The sequence below is a fragment of the Argiope bruennichi genome, chromosome 10 (genome assembly GCF_947563725.1).
Source record: "Argiope bruennichi chromosome 10, qqArgBrue1.1, whole genome shotgun sequence".
Lineage (NCBI taxonomy): Eukaryota > Metazoa > Arthropoda > Arachnida > Araneae > Araneidae > Argiope > Argiope bruennichi.
Genome location: NC_079160.1, coordinates 17,946,571 through 17,960,236, shown reverse-complemented (window position 1 = coordinate 17,960,236; position 13,666 = coordinate 17,946,571). Strand labels below are relative to the sequence as shown.

At 31.4% G+C, this 13,666-nt stretch overlaps 1 protein-coding gene across 1 annotated transcript; it reads right to left on the bottom strand.

Annotated features, from left to right (window-relative positions):
* Positions 1 to 506: 506 nt before the first annotated feature.
* LOC129988792 (nucleoside diphosphate kinase 7-like) lies at positions 507 to 1,777 on the bottom strand. Its single transcript, XM_056097065.1, has one exon. It carries the CDS (start codon positions 1,695 to 1,697, stop codon positions 624 to 626), a length of 1,074 nt encoding a protein of 357 aa, XP_055953040.1. The 5' UTR covers positions 1,698 to 1,777; the 3' UTR covers positions 507 to 623.
* Between the last annotated feature and the right edge of the window lie 11,889 nt (positions 1,778 to 13,666).

Below are 13,666 nucleotides of genomic sequence, written 5' to 3'. Positions count from 1 at the left end.
TCAGTGAATAAAATGTGATGTTTTGTTCTAAAATACCATTTGTGAAACAGCTGAAATTCCTGTATATACACATCATATTCTTAATTTTTTAAGTTTTACAGAGCTGACATTTTAAAGCAAAAAGAACATATTAATTCACTTTTTTCTCTGATCATTTTTCACAATATAACAAAAATGTGCACTATATTACATATGTTAAATAACTAAATAATTTAGTATAAAATTAAGCAACTCATTGAAACATGTATTAAAAAAACATCAATTTTTAAACTCTTTATCCAAATAGAAATAAAAATTATACAGTACTTTAAAATAGTACAAACAGAATTTTAATTATACACTTCTTAAAATTTCACATTTTTATTAAAATCTTTACTAATTTTTTAAAACAGAAAAATGAGCACTAAATCTTGAAGCAAACCACACTTATAAATTTAATTGTTCATGAAAGAAAATATAGTTTGAATTTAAGAAGCTAATCAAATAATTAATCAATTTTGGCAAAAGTTATAAATATATTTGTCATTTAAAATGAAAAGCCTTCAATATCATTTTTAAATATATAAAGCCATTTATAAAAATATTAACATTCTTTTGATAAGATATAATACATTAGCTTTGAATTAGGCAGGCAACACTCTAAAAACATAATCTAATTCCAATGAGGCATCTTCTGGCAGATCAGTACAATGTACAGCATTTTTAATTTTATCATGACCATAATTGGCTCTTAGGGTGCCAGGTCTTATTTTTCGAGCGATTTCTGGGTCTGCTGGTCCAACATATGTTCTGAATTCCTCAAACACATTACTGGAGTTTTGCTTGGATATTTCTAATGCTATTGAAGGACCACATATTAATTGTGCAACCATGTCTTTATATTCAGCAACAACTCCTTTATATACGTCAAAAAATTCAGACGCTGTACCTAAATTGAAAGTTACCACTTCTAATGCTGAAATTGTAAATCCAGCCGTAATAATATCTTGCACTATATTACCAACCATTTTCTCTCGCACTGCATGCGGTTTAATTATACAACATGTAGAATTTTTATAGATGGCAGTATTGCAATGTACTTCTTTTGATGATGGGAAAAATACTTTAATTTCAGTTTCAGCAGTTCTGTCATCCGTTGGGCCTATACAATGTCCAGTCAGTTCACCCAAATTGGATCTAAGCGGCCTTTCAATCGGCGATTCAGGATTTAGCAACTTTCTTACTATGTTCCTGGCATTTTGTCCTCGGACTTCCATTATCACACATTTTTTATTCAATTTCGTGGCGAAAGAACTGGCATTAAAGCCACTCTTTTCTTTGTCAATGACTTTGCCTCGATTTATAGCAAGGTCGTTATTTTCTAAAACTGAGATTATGCGGCCGAGGTTCGAGAATCCGGATTCATTCACAATAAAAATTGTCGATTCCACTTCACGAGCAAATCTTTCTGCTGTTGTTCGATCACCAAAATCTACAATATATAACTGTCTAGATAAAACATTGATTATACTTCCGATAAATAAATCTTCAGAACTTACATTATCACATTGAATCCTACGAAGGAATAATCGTTTAGATGCTATGTCATACATGTCAACACTTCCATCAGAAGGATAATAACATAAAATAAATCTTCTCTTTATTTTCATTGTTGGATCAAACCATTCCACGAGAAATCTATATTTTTCTTCACTCATAATGTAATCAAATTACGAAAAAAGAAACCAAAAAAAGTCTATTAATCTAAGAGTAGCATTTCTAATATTGCCAAAATCAATACGAACACAAAACTTTTGAAAACAAATTTAAATTGCCAGAAAAACCTTTCCATTTCAGTTCACTTTTTTCATGAACTTCGTTACGGCATATCTGCAAATGCACCTGTTTACAAAGTAATATCAATCTTTAGGCTAAAAAGTGGTTTAATAGTGAAAAGAATGGCATATTTTATAATTTCTTGTATTGCATAGTTATGATTAGAATTTTTGTGGTCTGATGTCAATAATCTGATACATTAACCATTGTTCTGATTAGACGGCAAGGATTACTGTGAACGATCTCAATGCGAATTTAAAATTATATAAAAATTCCTAAGTCATCCTTGAAGAATTTCCCTGGCACAGAATAATGTCGCAAATGCTTTCTTATGATAGATCTATAGTGTGAAAGATGAAAGATAAAACGGTGTGACCAAAAGAACTTTATTCTTAACTGCACGCAGTTTGAACGAGCATTTTATGGATTTTGGGTTTTCCTCTCTGTAGCGTGGTAATTGATAGATAAGAGAAGTACAGATATTCCTAAGAAACCTATCACTTACTAAATAAAAGTTTTAGAGATTTACATGGAGACAAAATATTGTTGTAAATATGTTACTTTTCATAGACAGATTTTTAGAGAAATGAAAACAGAGTGAAACAGAGCCAAATGTCTTTGCTATATTTTCAATGGCATCAGAGGATGAAAAAATCATATTATACCCAAAGTGCAATTTTTCCTCATTACACTACTTATTTTTTTTTTTTTTTTTAACTACTGCATGCGCTCCTTTGGCATTAAGGAATAACAGTCTTGTTGCCAAAAATCTCATTTTCATCACTTTTCAATCAATCAATTCAATCAATATTCAATACGCTACTACTAATTGTTTACAATTTTTAACTGAAGTTGTTTGTAACTGAACATTTTGGGATGACAGCCTTTGTAGCTAAAAATCTCTAAATCCCCCTCATTGAAATCAAAACTGAAAATTTGCCGTTTGTTTCGTAAAATCATACCCGCTTCAAACTACTGCTTAACAGATTATTTAACACATTAGTAAATTTTTGTAAAGAATATTTTTTTTGATGAAATGTAAAATTAATCACATCTTGAAATGAAGAAGCCCCGTGAAGCTCTTTAAATCACAAAAGCCGTTTTACGTTATTTTCTTAAAGATGTTTTTAAAAAAGGATATTGTGCCGTAATATTACCAATAATTTTTATTTTGTTAGATCCTATAAGCACAAAATGTCCAATAATATTCTTATGGTATATTCTTCAGAACATCATGAAATATCATAAATATATCATAGAATTTCTTGTTAAATATTTATTTCGTTATTATTCAAACATAAAATATCACGAATTTCGATAATTTAAAAGAGAAGGTGATATCTGTTCCACAACATATAAATGCATGACTTACTAGATTAGTTCTTCCAAAAACAATTCATATTCCGACAAAGAACAAGCAAAGCCTTCACTGACAGTTCGTCAGCGGGCTTGTAAAAGTGCCACAAGTAGCAACAACAAGAATAATTTTGAACTATGTATGCAAGGGAAACAACCCATTTTTGTTTCCTTGTAAATAAAGAATTCAAATAAAAAATATTCTATTCACAAAAATTTGACTTCGGGATTCTAATGAATTTCTATGTTTCTGAGACATAAAAACACATTTTTGTTGCCTTTCTGTTACTCTGTTTAAAAATGCGACAATTCAAAAATATTCTATTTCGCACAGAGGAAATTGGTTTTGTGATCTAATTTATAGATTTCTATTAATATTTTGAACGAAATCCGTTCGGAGGAAATTTGTCTGTCTGCCCGATACAAGTGAACATGACAGTTACAAAAAGTAAAGAGCTAGATTATTAAATTTGGTATTTAGCATCTGAAATATTATCAATATCAAATTTTGAGCCAAATCCATTTAAAGGTTGACTGTCTGTTGGTCCGTAAATTCAAATGCATATAAATGCCATAACTGAAAGAAAAAAATCAATATGACTTTGATAAGTGAATTTTTCTATGTAATTTTATTGATGAAATTTTATTCCGGTTTCAATCAATAGGGGGGGAAAAAAAAAAAAAAACCACTCTAAAATGCAAACTCAATTTTCGACATCATATACGATTCTCATGTATGGAATACTCATGGACATCACACGCTCATGTATGGAGTACTGAAAATAAAAACCTGAATATTCATGGTTTGCATCAGGTGGAGAGGAAAAGCGAGTTCTCCTTTGTTTATAATGGTGAATATCTGTTTTTTCATTAAACGAATATAATAGAAATTATTAATTTGCGTCTGCATTCTGGAACATTTACATTTATAAAATTGAGAGTAAATGCGTTTATTTCAAACCAATTCAATTCCACATTTTTTGACGGATTCGAACGAAATTTGGCTTTTATGTTTTTTAGTGCCTTGGAAATTAGCTATGTTGTTTAAATACTAATTCTTCTCTCCCCGTATGGATTGAATTTAGATTGAAAAAAGAGTAATTTTAAAATACTTTTCCGTAGAACTTCGGGACGAATCATAGCACAAACACTATTTATATATCATCGCAAAATTCAAAAAATAGCTTTTCTTTACTCAAATTCCATTTCATTCCATTTTCAAACTATTTTTGGAATTTTTAATTAATTTTCGACATTAATTTAAATACAATTAATAACTTCGCGTTTTTCTTCAACTATTAAGCCTATTTCACAGTTGATTTCCATATGCAATTAGCAAGTCTTACCAAAGAGAAATCATTTTTTAAAAATATTTTTGCTTTCACTTTTAATATACACGCGTTATAATTGATTTAATTGATTCTTAAGTTTTGCTTCTGTGAAATGTTTTGCAATTTCTTTTATAGTTTGATTTTATTTTGTTTCACGCTATAGAAGTTTTAAAATTTTAAACATATTAATTGGCATATCGTATATATTTTTCTGACTATTATTTCATTTCGCATAGAAAATATACCAAGAGAAAATACAGCAGTCGTCTAAAAATTGAATCTCGAGATTTTGACAAATTTCTACATTTAAAATCTCCCTGAGTCTGTTTTAATTGTGTTTGTCTATCTGCGAGTATTATAACTTATTATAGCGTTGAGTTAGATGAATGAAATTTGGTACGTGATTTTTCTCTCTAAATTTCTATCAAAATTTCAGCAAAATCATTTAAAGGAAGTAAGTCTATATGGTTGATGTGAAAACAAGGGAATATGATAGCTACGAAACGTAAAGAACTAGATGGCTGAGATTTGGTAAACATTTTAAAATCTATAACCACATTTCTCTAACTTTTCTTTTTGAATACGCTTTGACCTGTCATCATCGCTCCATGTTACCCAACTCTACTCTACTAAGAATGCAAGCAGTAGCCCGGCATAGCCAGAGATCAAGCGGGTAACTTGATGAGGCCGCCGATGAGCAACCCCTAGTACGAAGCTACTCATCGGCTAGTACGAAGGAACAAACGGCATTTGATGACGATGGACACTTGCAAACAACAAAGAAAACGTATATTGACACAGAAAAATGAATATAAAAAAAACCCCATTACATATTAAATTGTGAAACATTAACAATGTATAAAATACGTTAAATGTACGTTAACTGTTTACATTAGGAAATAACTAAAGTGAAGAGCTTTGAGAAAATATCCCTAATAGAAAACCCCCGGGGGGGCACCTCGAAATGAGGATGAGATGCTTCGGCATGGTGTTTGGATCTCGCCACCCTGGAGGGTACACAAATAGGTGGGGGATCTGACTCCTTCCATCGATGACAGGACGTACTCCCTTCGGGGAGGGTTGTACCGTGGCCGGTGATGGCCCTTAGGACTCAACCACAGTTCCCGCCAGTGTTGCTGTTGCGGCGGCCCGGTCATTCAATTTTATGGTTTAAATCCGTGTGCCTTCGTGGCGGGTCGGAGAGTCAGATGGCTGACTATCCCCAATAGAAGATTCAATGGCTGGAATTGTTATGAGTTCTGCGATGTTAAGAGACATCCAATTTCTTGGCCATCTGAGTCTGTGTCTAATATTTTTCTACATCTATATAAATATCTATCAATGTTATATTTATCTCTTATATACTTTTTTTCCTGGCTACCCCTTGAAAAGAATTCAAATATCAGAAGGGGTAGCCATGCCACAGATTAAGAAACGCTGATATGTAGTTTAAGTCTATACTAAATTTTAAACAAACTCTGTAACAGGCTGATAATCATTTGGTCTGTAATGTGTATAGACAAGATAAGTCAAAAATTGCCTCGTTTTACATGAATGGAATTTGGTATGTGATTTTGCTTTTAAAATCATGACTCTGAGTTAAATTTTAGTTTCAATCGGTTGTGGGAAAAAAATACCTTCAAAAATGCATGCTAGCTTTCTTTTACTATATTATGAAGCACAAATTCCTCACATTTAATACTATGAAAATAGCTATGCGCTTTCTTAACTTTAGAAATTTGAGTGCTCAAATTAAGGAATATCCGAGACAGTTTGAGGGAGACCACTGCCGTTGATTGGGATTATGCCTGCCTGTCTATGAATGCGATAGCCAAAGAATGTTTCGAGCTGGACGGAGGAAATTTGATTTAAAGTTTTTACACTAGATTTCTATTAAATTTTGAACAAAATCTATTTAGAGGAAATTTGTCTGAATTCAAGTGAACGCTATGATTACAAAACACAGAGAGTTACACAAATGAAATTTGGCATACAGTTTTAGTATTTAAAATATACATCCGTATTAAATTTTAAATCAAATTCATCTGCAATATGATCGTAGTTGGATTTGATGGATGGAAAAGCACTAATTCAAAAAGGCAGCTACTTATATATATATATATATATATATATATATATATATATATATATATATTGTAATCTTGTTTCTAAAATTGTATTCTTATAAAATTTTGGTTTCAGACGTCGACAAAAAATACGTTTAAAATCGTATTCGGTTTCCTTTACTATACGTTAAAATGCAAAACGCTTACTTACGAGACTGAAATTAAAAATTTGATAACGCATTATAACTACTAGCACCATCTATCGGAATGGCAGGAAACATCCGACATCCTGTTTAATTTAAGAGAAAGACAAATATTATTTAAGCGAAGGAATGGTAGTTGGATCCAAAATGATTTCTAAATTTTAATTTAAAAGAATTATAATATTTAATCTGTTAAAATTAGTGTTTTTGTGATGTGTGCAATATAAATAAATAAATGATTTGTATTAAAAATAATTACTATGGTTGGTATATTATGGTCATCGTGGCATTAACGATCTTTCTCGAAATCCACAATTTTTATGAGGCAGGATGTGTGTTATTAGAGAGTATTCAAGAAGGTTAAGGAGAGACCATTTCTGTTTTTTTTATTTTTTTTAACTCGATCTTACAAGCATTTTATTTCACTTGGCAATTCTGAGAATTTTCATTGCATTTTATCACAATGGCATCAAAGGCATAGTTATAAAACATGCTTTGAATATTAACTTTGAATTTTCTAATTATAGATTGTAGCTTCTTTAAACCTTGTAGTTTCTAGAATTTAACATTACTTTTTTCGCTTGTTTTAACATTTCTATCATATCTCGTCTCAAACTCCGAATGTCGGATTTTGAATAATTGATTAAATATTATACAGATTTTGGATATAAAGGCTCTAAATGTAATAGGGAATTTTTTTTTTCACTAAATACAAACACAATCAAAAATGCCTTTCAAAAAAATATATTATAGTGATTGTATTGTGATTTTCTAATGAACTGACCGGTTTTAAATATAATATTTTTAATCTACACAAACATAGCACACTATAAAATTTACAAACACGCATAGACAATTAGGTTAAAGAAAACAGTATGATGGAGGGATTCCACCGGTCCCAGCCGACAGCTGTCGGTGTTAGCGCAAGGGTTGCGCATGGGAAAAAGTCGACCTCAGGATGCAGGTCTCCCGTTTAACTGCTTGTCTGTAAACGCCACAAGGGACTTCTGTAAAATGCCACAAGGGGACTCTCTCTTCTCAAGGGGAAAAAGAGGTGCTACAATATGTATTTATATGCTTTTGGGCAGAGGGGGGCGACTTGCTCCATGAATTTTGTTTATTTGTGCTCTTTCCGAATTTTATATTTTGTTAGAATTAGGTTTTCAGTAATATATTCAGATTTCGTGTGTGTCATTAGATTATATCAGAAGGAGAAGTTTCCCCAAAACTTTCCCGCATTCTTGTTAATGTTATTATTATTATTATTAAAATGGATAAATTGGGAGTTTTAGCTTTAAAGATTGTCATCACCTAATACCAAAATATCGAGTTAATAAATATCAAAAAACCTATGTGCACGAAGAAAATTCTTTTTAATGGGCTTGTGTAAAACAATTTTTTTTGGGGAGGGGGTCAGAATTTTAAGAGACGAAATTGCTTGGTGATTAAATTGAGCTTGTACCAAATGCTTATTCTTTGAGTTTATTTCAAATAGCGCACAAGAATATGTTCAACATCATTTTGTTGGTTATAGCAGAGATAGTCAGGGCTGTTATACGATCCAAATTTATTGAATAGAGCTGGGCGTGGTGACCATCTTGGTATACAGACGTACTGTTACTACAACTTCTTTTCTATTTTTAAGCTTTTTGGTAAAGGAAAGAATGGAGGAAATATCTCCAAGAGTTCCTTGGTACTTGCTGTTTTGATAAATTTGGTGCATATTTTAAAGCTAGGTTTTTTGATAGTTAGAGATTATATCTTCAATAGCAATCTATTCAAAATATGAGTGCAACTTCTGTACTCTTTAATAAAAGTATCATACTAGAGGAAGCCTTGCAAGGCAATGGCGTACAATACGTACGAAATATTAACCTTTGGCGTGAATTTAGCATTTTTACTGAATCTATCGTGTGATTCTTGGCGAGTTATTTGGCGATTAATCTCTGTCACACAGTTAATAGTATACGAAAATCGAATTTGTGTTTTAGAAGCTTTTTCCCCAACCGATTGAAACAAAAATTTGACACAAAACTGCACTTGTAGTCACAAAATCACATAGCAATTTAGATATGTTTAATTCGTTGTGTTTTTGAGTTATCAGCCTACATGTTTCTGAAAGTACAGATCGGTAGACGGTCTACCCACTGTTGGGTTTGTCTCAAAATTTCATAGGTGCCTACACTATAGATGCTAAATCTGAGTGTCGAATTTTATTCATCTATCTATATTTATTTTGTAGGTATCGTTTTAAGTTATATTCAAAAAACTGAATGGATAGATTTCATCTGAATGAATTTGATAAAAATTTGCAAATTTGTTTGAAAGATAGTATACCAATTTTCATCCGTCTAGCACAAAGTATTTTTGAGTTATAAGGGAGTCCCCAAAAAAAATGTATACATATTTTAACAGCTGATAACTAAGTTGTTTCTTCTTTCTTTACAGACTGAACCCATTGAACCGAGTGATGGCAGACAGACTTGAATTTGAAGAAAGGAAATTTATTCTAAAATGCTACTGGAAGTATGAAAATGCAGTGGAAGTGCAAAGACAATTTAAGAGGGAGTTTAACAAAGAACCACCTACACGAGTTACCATCTCTTGAATTAGAGATAAGTTTGAAGCTGATGGAACTGTTCAGGACGTCCATAAACCTGCAACAGTTGTTCAATTGAGGGCAACCATTGAACATGAATGTATGAATATCCCAAGGGAATTATTCCATCATGTGTGCTATTCCGTCGCTTCGCGTTGTCAGCAGTGTCTGGAGCAGAACGAACATTAGTTTGAGAACATGCGATAACAAGACAATAGAATGATATTTGTAGAATCTTTTACATGTTGAAAATTATTCGAATTATAACAAACCCCAAATTTACAATTATTTAAAGTGCGTATACATTTTTTTGGGACACCCTGTATTTGTCAAAGGCATTGAGACAGGCGGACAAACAGATATAATGCTAAAAAATGTGTTTTTTGAACTCAAGGAAGTCTGAAACATGGATATTCGTCCAAATCTCGAGTTCGAATTTCTTGATGATTACAATACTTTCTCTATACTTCTCACACGAGAAAATAAAAATCTCAATTACGCATTCGATACTGAAGAGCCTTTTATCAGCTTTTATATTAAAATCAACAACCAAGGTTATTCAATAATGACTTCATTATCAGTAATTGTTATGATATGGATCATTAAATAAAATAATTTTATGTCTGTCCAGGTTTCAATTCTCCTATAATGATCTCTACTTATAATAATGTTGAATACGTGCGAGTTTTAGGGCTCTACAAGCCAGACTGTTTGACTTACAGTACCAAACTCGCACATAATACCTTGGTGGGTGAAAATTTGCACCTAGGAGAGCTTTTTTTTTGTTTAATTTTAGTTAATTCATTAAGCTGGAATTTCGAGGCCTTCCGCGATAACTTTAGTATATATTGCCGCATTGATAGTCGACTCTCAGTGGTCGAATGGTCATAGCGGTGGTCTCATAATCAAGCGATTGTAAGTTCGAATCCCGCTAGAGACAATGCGATTCATAGTTTGTGTAAATATTTAATTCCTTGGTTTTACGTTTTCCTTTATTTCATGTTCCAGCAGATTCTGGACCTTTCTTTAGTTTATCAGATAAGTGTTCTGGACTTTTCTTACTGTCTCCAGACAAGTATTCTGGAATTTTCCCTGTTAGTATAAAAGCAGAAGAGTCAGTCACTGGGTTCTGAGTTCAGAGTTCAGTTAATCAATTGGTTTAGCTCTACTTCTTGTGTGTGTTATTGAGTTCCATACTAAAGTACCTACGTGACAACATTATTGCTCAAAAATAAATTTTACGCCGATTCAGATTAAAAAAATTATTTTTTTAATAATAATAATTTAACAATCATATAAATTTTTCCAGAATTGCGGCAGTTTTTTAAATATATAAATATTTTTGCCTGATTTCCAACAGTAAACTATGTACAAATTCAAGCGCGTGTGTGTGTGTTTCGTTAAAAACTAAGAAAGAAGGATTTTTTTTTTAAATATCTGTGTAGTTTACACGATGAATAGAAAAGTGAGGTCACAATACCTGAAGAGATAAAACATATATGAATCAAAACAATCATATTTTAAATAGTTCTATGATGTCATGACCAGCCTCCATCAAGAAATCTCATTTATGTAATGAACAGAAAATATGCAAACTATAAACAACTTGACTTTAAAGTCTGACTATTTGATGATGAAATTATTTTGTTGACGGAATTATGGGCATGAAGTTACGTATATGAATTTCAATATGATTATATCCCCGATGAACCAACTGGTGGAAAAAGGCGGCAAGTCTGTAATAATAACGAATTAAGGACAATCTCTTAAAGTTGCCAATATTAAACTAGTAGGAGAAACATGCAGTTTCTCCTACGGAGAGAGGGATCTTCAAGCAATCTTCACATATGTATGCTTCAAAAATGGTGAGACTGGAATTGTCTCTAATCCGAAAGCTTTAAACTAGTAATTGAGAAGATATTATTCATAAAGCTGATAGCCTTAAAACCTCTTAAGAAGTTAGATATAAAAACTCAGAAACTATACGCCATAAAAATCCATGTGTTTATATATATATATATATATATATATATATATATATATATATATATATATATATATATATATATATCTAATATATAAAATTCTCGTGTCACAGTTTTCGTTGCCATACTCCTCCGAAACGGCTTGACCGATTTTGATGAAATTTTTTGTGCTTATCCGGTATCTATGAGAATCGGCCAACATCTATTTTTCATCCCCCTAAATGTTAGGGGTAGTCCATTATTAATTAAAAACTAACTTTCCCGCCAAAAAAATCTTCCATTTTTCCCAACGCCAACTTTTCCGCCAAAAAAATCTTCCATTTTCCCCATCGCCAAATAAGTAAGACATCAGTTGTTTTTTTCTCCCAACAGTAATTAGGCTAGGGTTAACATTTTTCGACGGATTATTTCAAACGATTCTGTTTATTTTCTTAATGTTTTATGCATTTAAAATTAAACATTGTTAATTAATCCATGTTTCACATTCATTCTGAAGTACTTTTGAATTAAAATAACACAGAATAAAGGAAATTAAAAATGTCTAATCTGCATAGCGTTACCCCAACTGGCGTAGAAAAATTTACGCATTTGCGTTGACGTAACTGGCGAAGAAAATCCACGCATGCGCATTGTTCTGATTGTTGGCATGACAACCAACGGACGATTTAAATTATTTTTAGGTTAGTTGCATGCTTTTGTAAGTAAAATGTATTTATGTTAGTTATATATTTTTTGTATATGCTTATAGTTTTAAGTACATCGTTTTTTAAGTAGATTTTTTTAAACCTGTTTTCGACCGATTATTTTAAACGATTCATTTTATTTTCTTAGTGTTTGATGCATTTAAAATTAAACATTGTTAATGAATCGATCTGTTCATGATGAATCTGAGAAATTTTTGTTGACAAATTCTTGAGATATTACATAAATTAAGAAAGATATTCTTTAGTGACCATAAAGTTTAAACGCTCAGTGACTCTATTATCAGTAATCATATTATTAAAAAAAATGCTTTGTTTCAGTAAAAAATATTATATTAATTGCAGATTAATCATTTACACTGTAATTTAAAGCATAATTTCTACGAGGGGTAACAGAAAATTAGAGAGATATATATCACGCTATAACTGAAGGCCTTTATAATATTATGAGTGAATTATATGACTATCAAAATTTGAAGTTTTAAAATATTTTGCTGAAGAATCTATTAAAGTTGGAATTGCGTAAAATGTTTAATGGTACGACCGGAGTTTTATCCCCTGCTTGGCGAAATTTTTAAAAATCGCAAACAACAGCCTTGCGAAATGTTCGAAAGCAAAGAAGCAGATGTTCAATTATAGTGCATAATAAAGATTGCCAGCTTTGGTGCGTTATCGCAACTTGGCGAAGAAGGGGGTTAAACTCCGGTTAAACCTATTTAATTATTAAAATTTAAACGAACATTAAGATTGGCGAACCGGCTGGTCGCCAAAGGCGGCTAGTATATATATATATATATATATATATATATATATATATATATATATATATATATATATATATATATATATATATATATATATATATATATATATATATATATATACGTTGCGTACGTTACCGAGTAGAAGAAACTTTTGAAATTTTAACTTCGATTTATTTAATCACAGGAGGAACATTATGTTCAAGGAAGAAGCGACGAGATATGTCGGTCTACATCGCGATACAAGAGCAGAAGAGAGCAAAATTTTTGCTTCAGTGGTTTTACGATAAGATTTTTATGGGGATTTCTTTGACACGTGTAGACTTAGGAAAGGAAAATGTAGGCATCTTTAAAAGAATGTTGTAAACATTAAGGATTTTTATCTCTTCATTTGGAGCGTGAGAATCTGCTGAATTCAGCAGTTTAACAGAGCGCGAGTTGAATTAATGAAATGAAAAAGTGGGAATTGGATCAGGAAATAAGAGAGCTTTTTAGAATGAAGTTAATATGGGTTAAATTAAGCTAAAAATAGGGAAATTGTTGAAGATTTAAATTAGATTAAGAGATATCATTACACACACGCACCATAAAGAAAGAGAGAGAGTCAGAGACAGAGAAAAAAAGAACACTGGTGAAGCCGTGGTACAAAGCCAATCTCTTATAAAATACAATAATTTAGACTAATTTAAAATGAAAAAGCGTTTTTTTTTGTTCTTTTGCTTTATAGAAAAGTTGTCCGGAATTTTTTTTAATGGCAATTTCAGATGTTTACTATAGTTGGCATTACGTTGTGTCAAAAAAAGGATATTGAAACCGATAACGGATTCAAGACTCCATTCCGTCTTCAGT

Bases quoted from the DNA above. Each gene is read 5' to 3' on its own strand.
- LOC129988792 (XM_056097065.1), bottom strand. From the start codon at position 1,697: ATGAGTGAAGAAAAATATAGATTTCTCGTGGAATGGTTTGATCCAACA.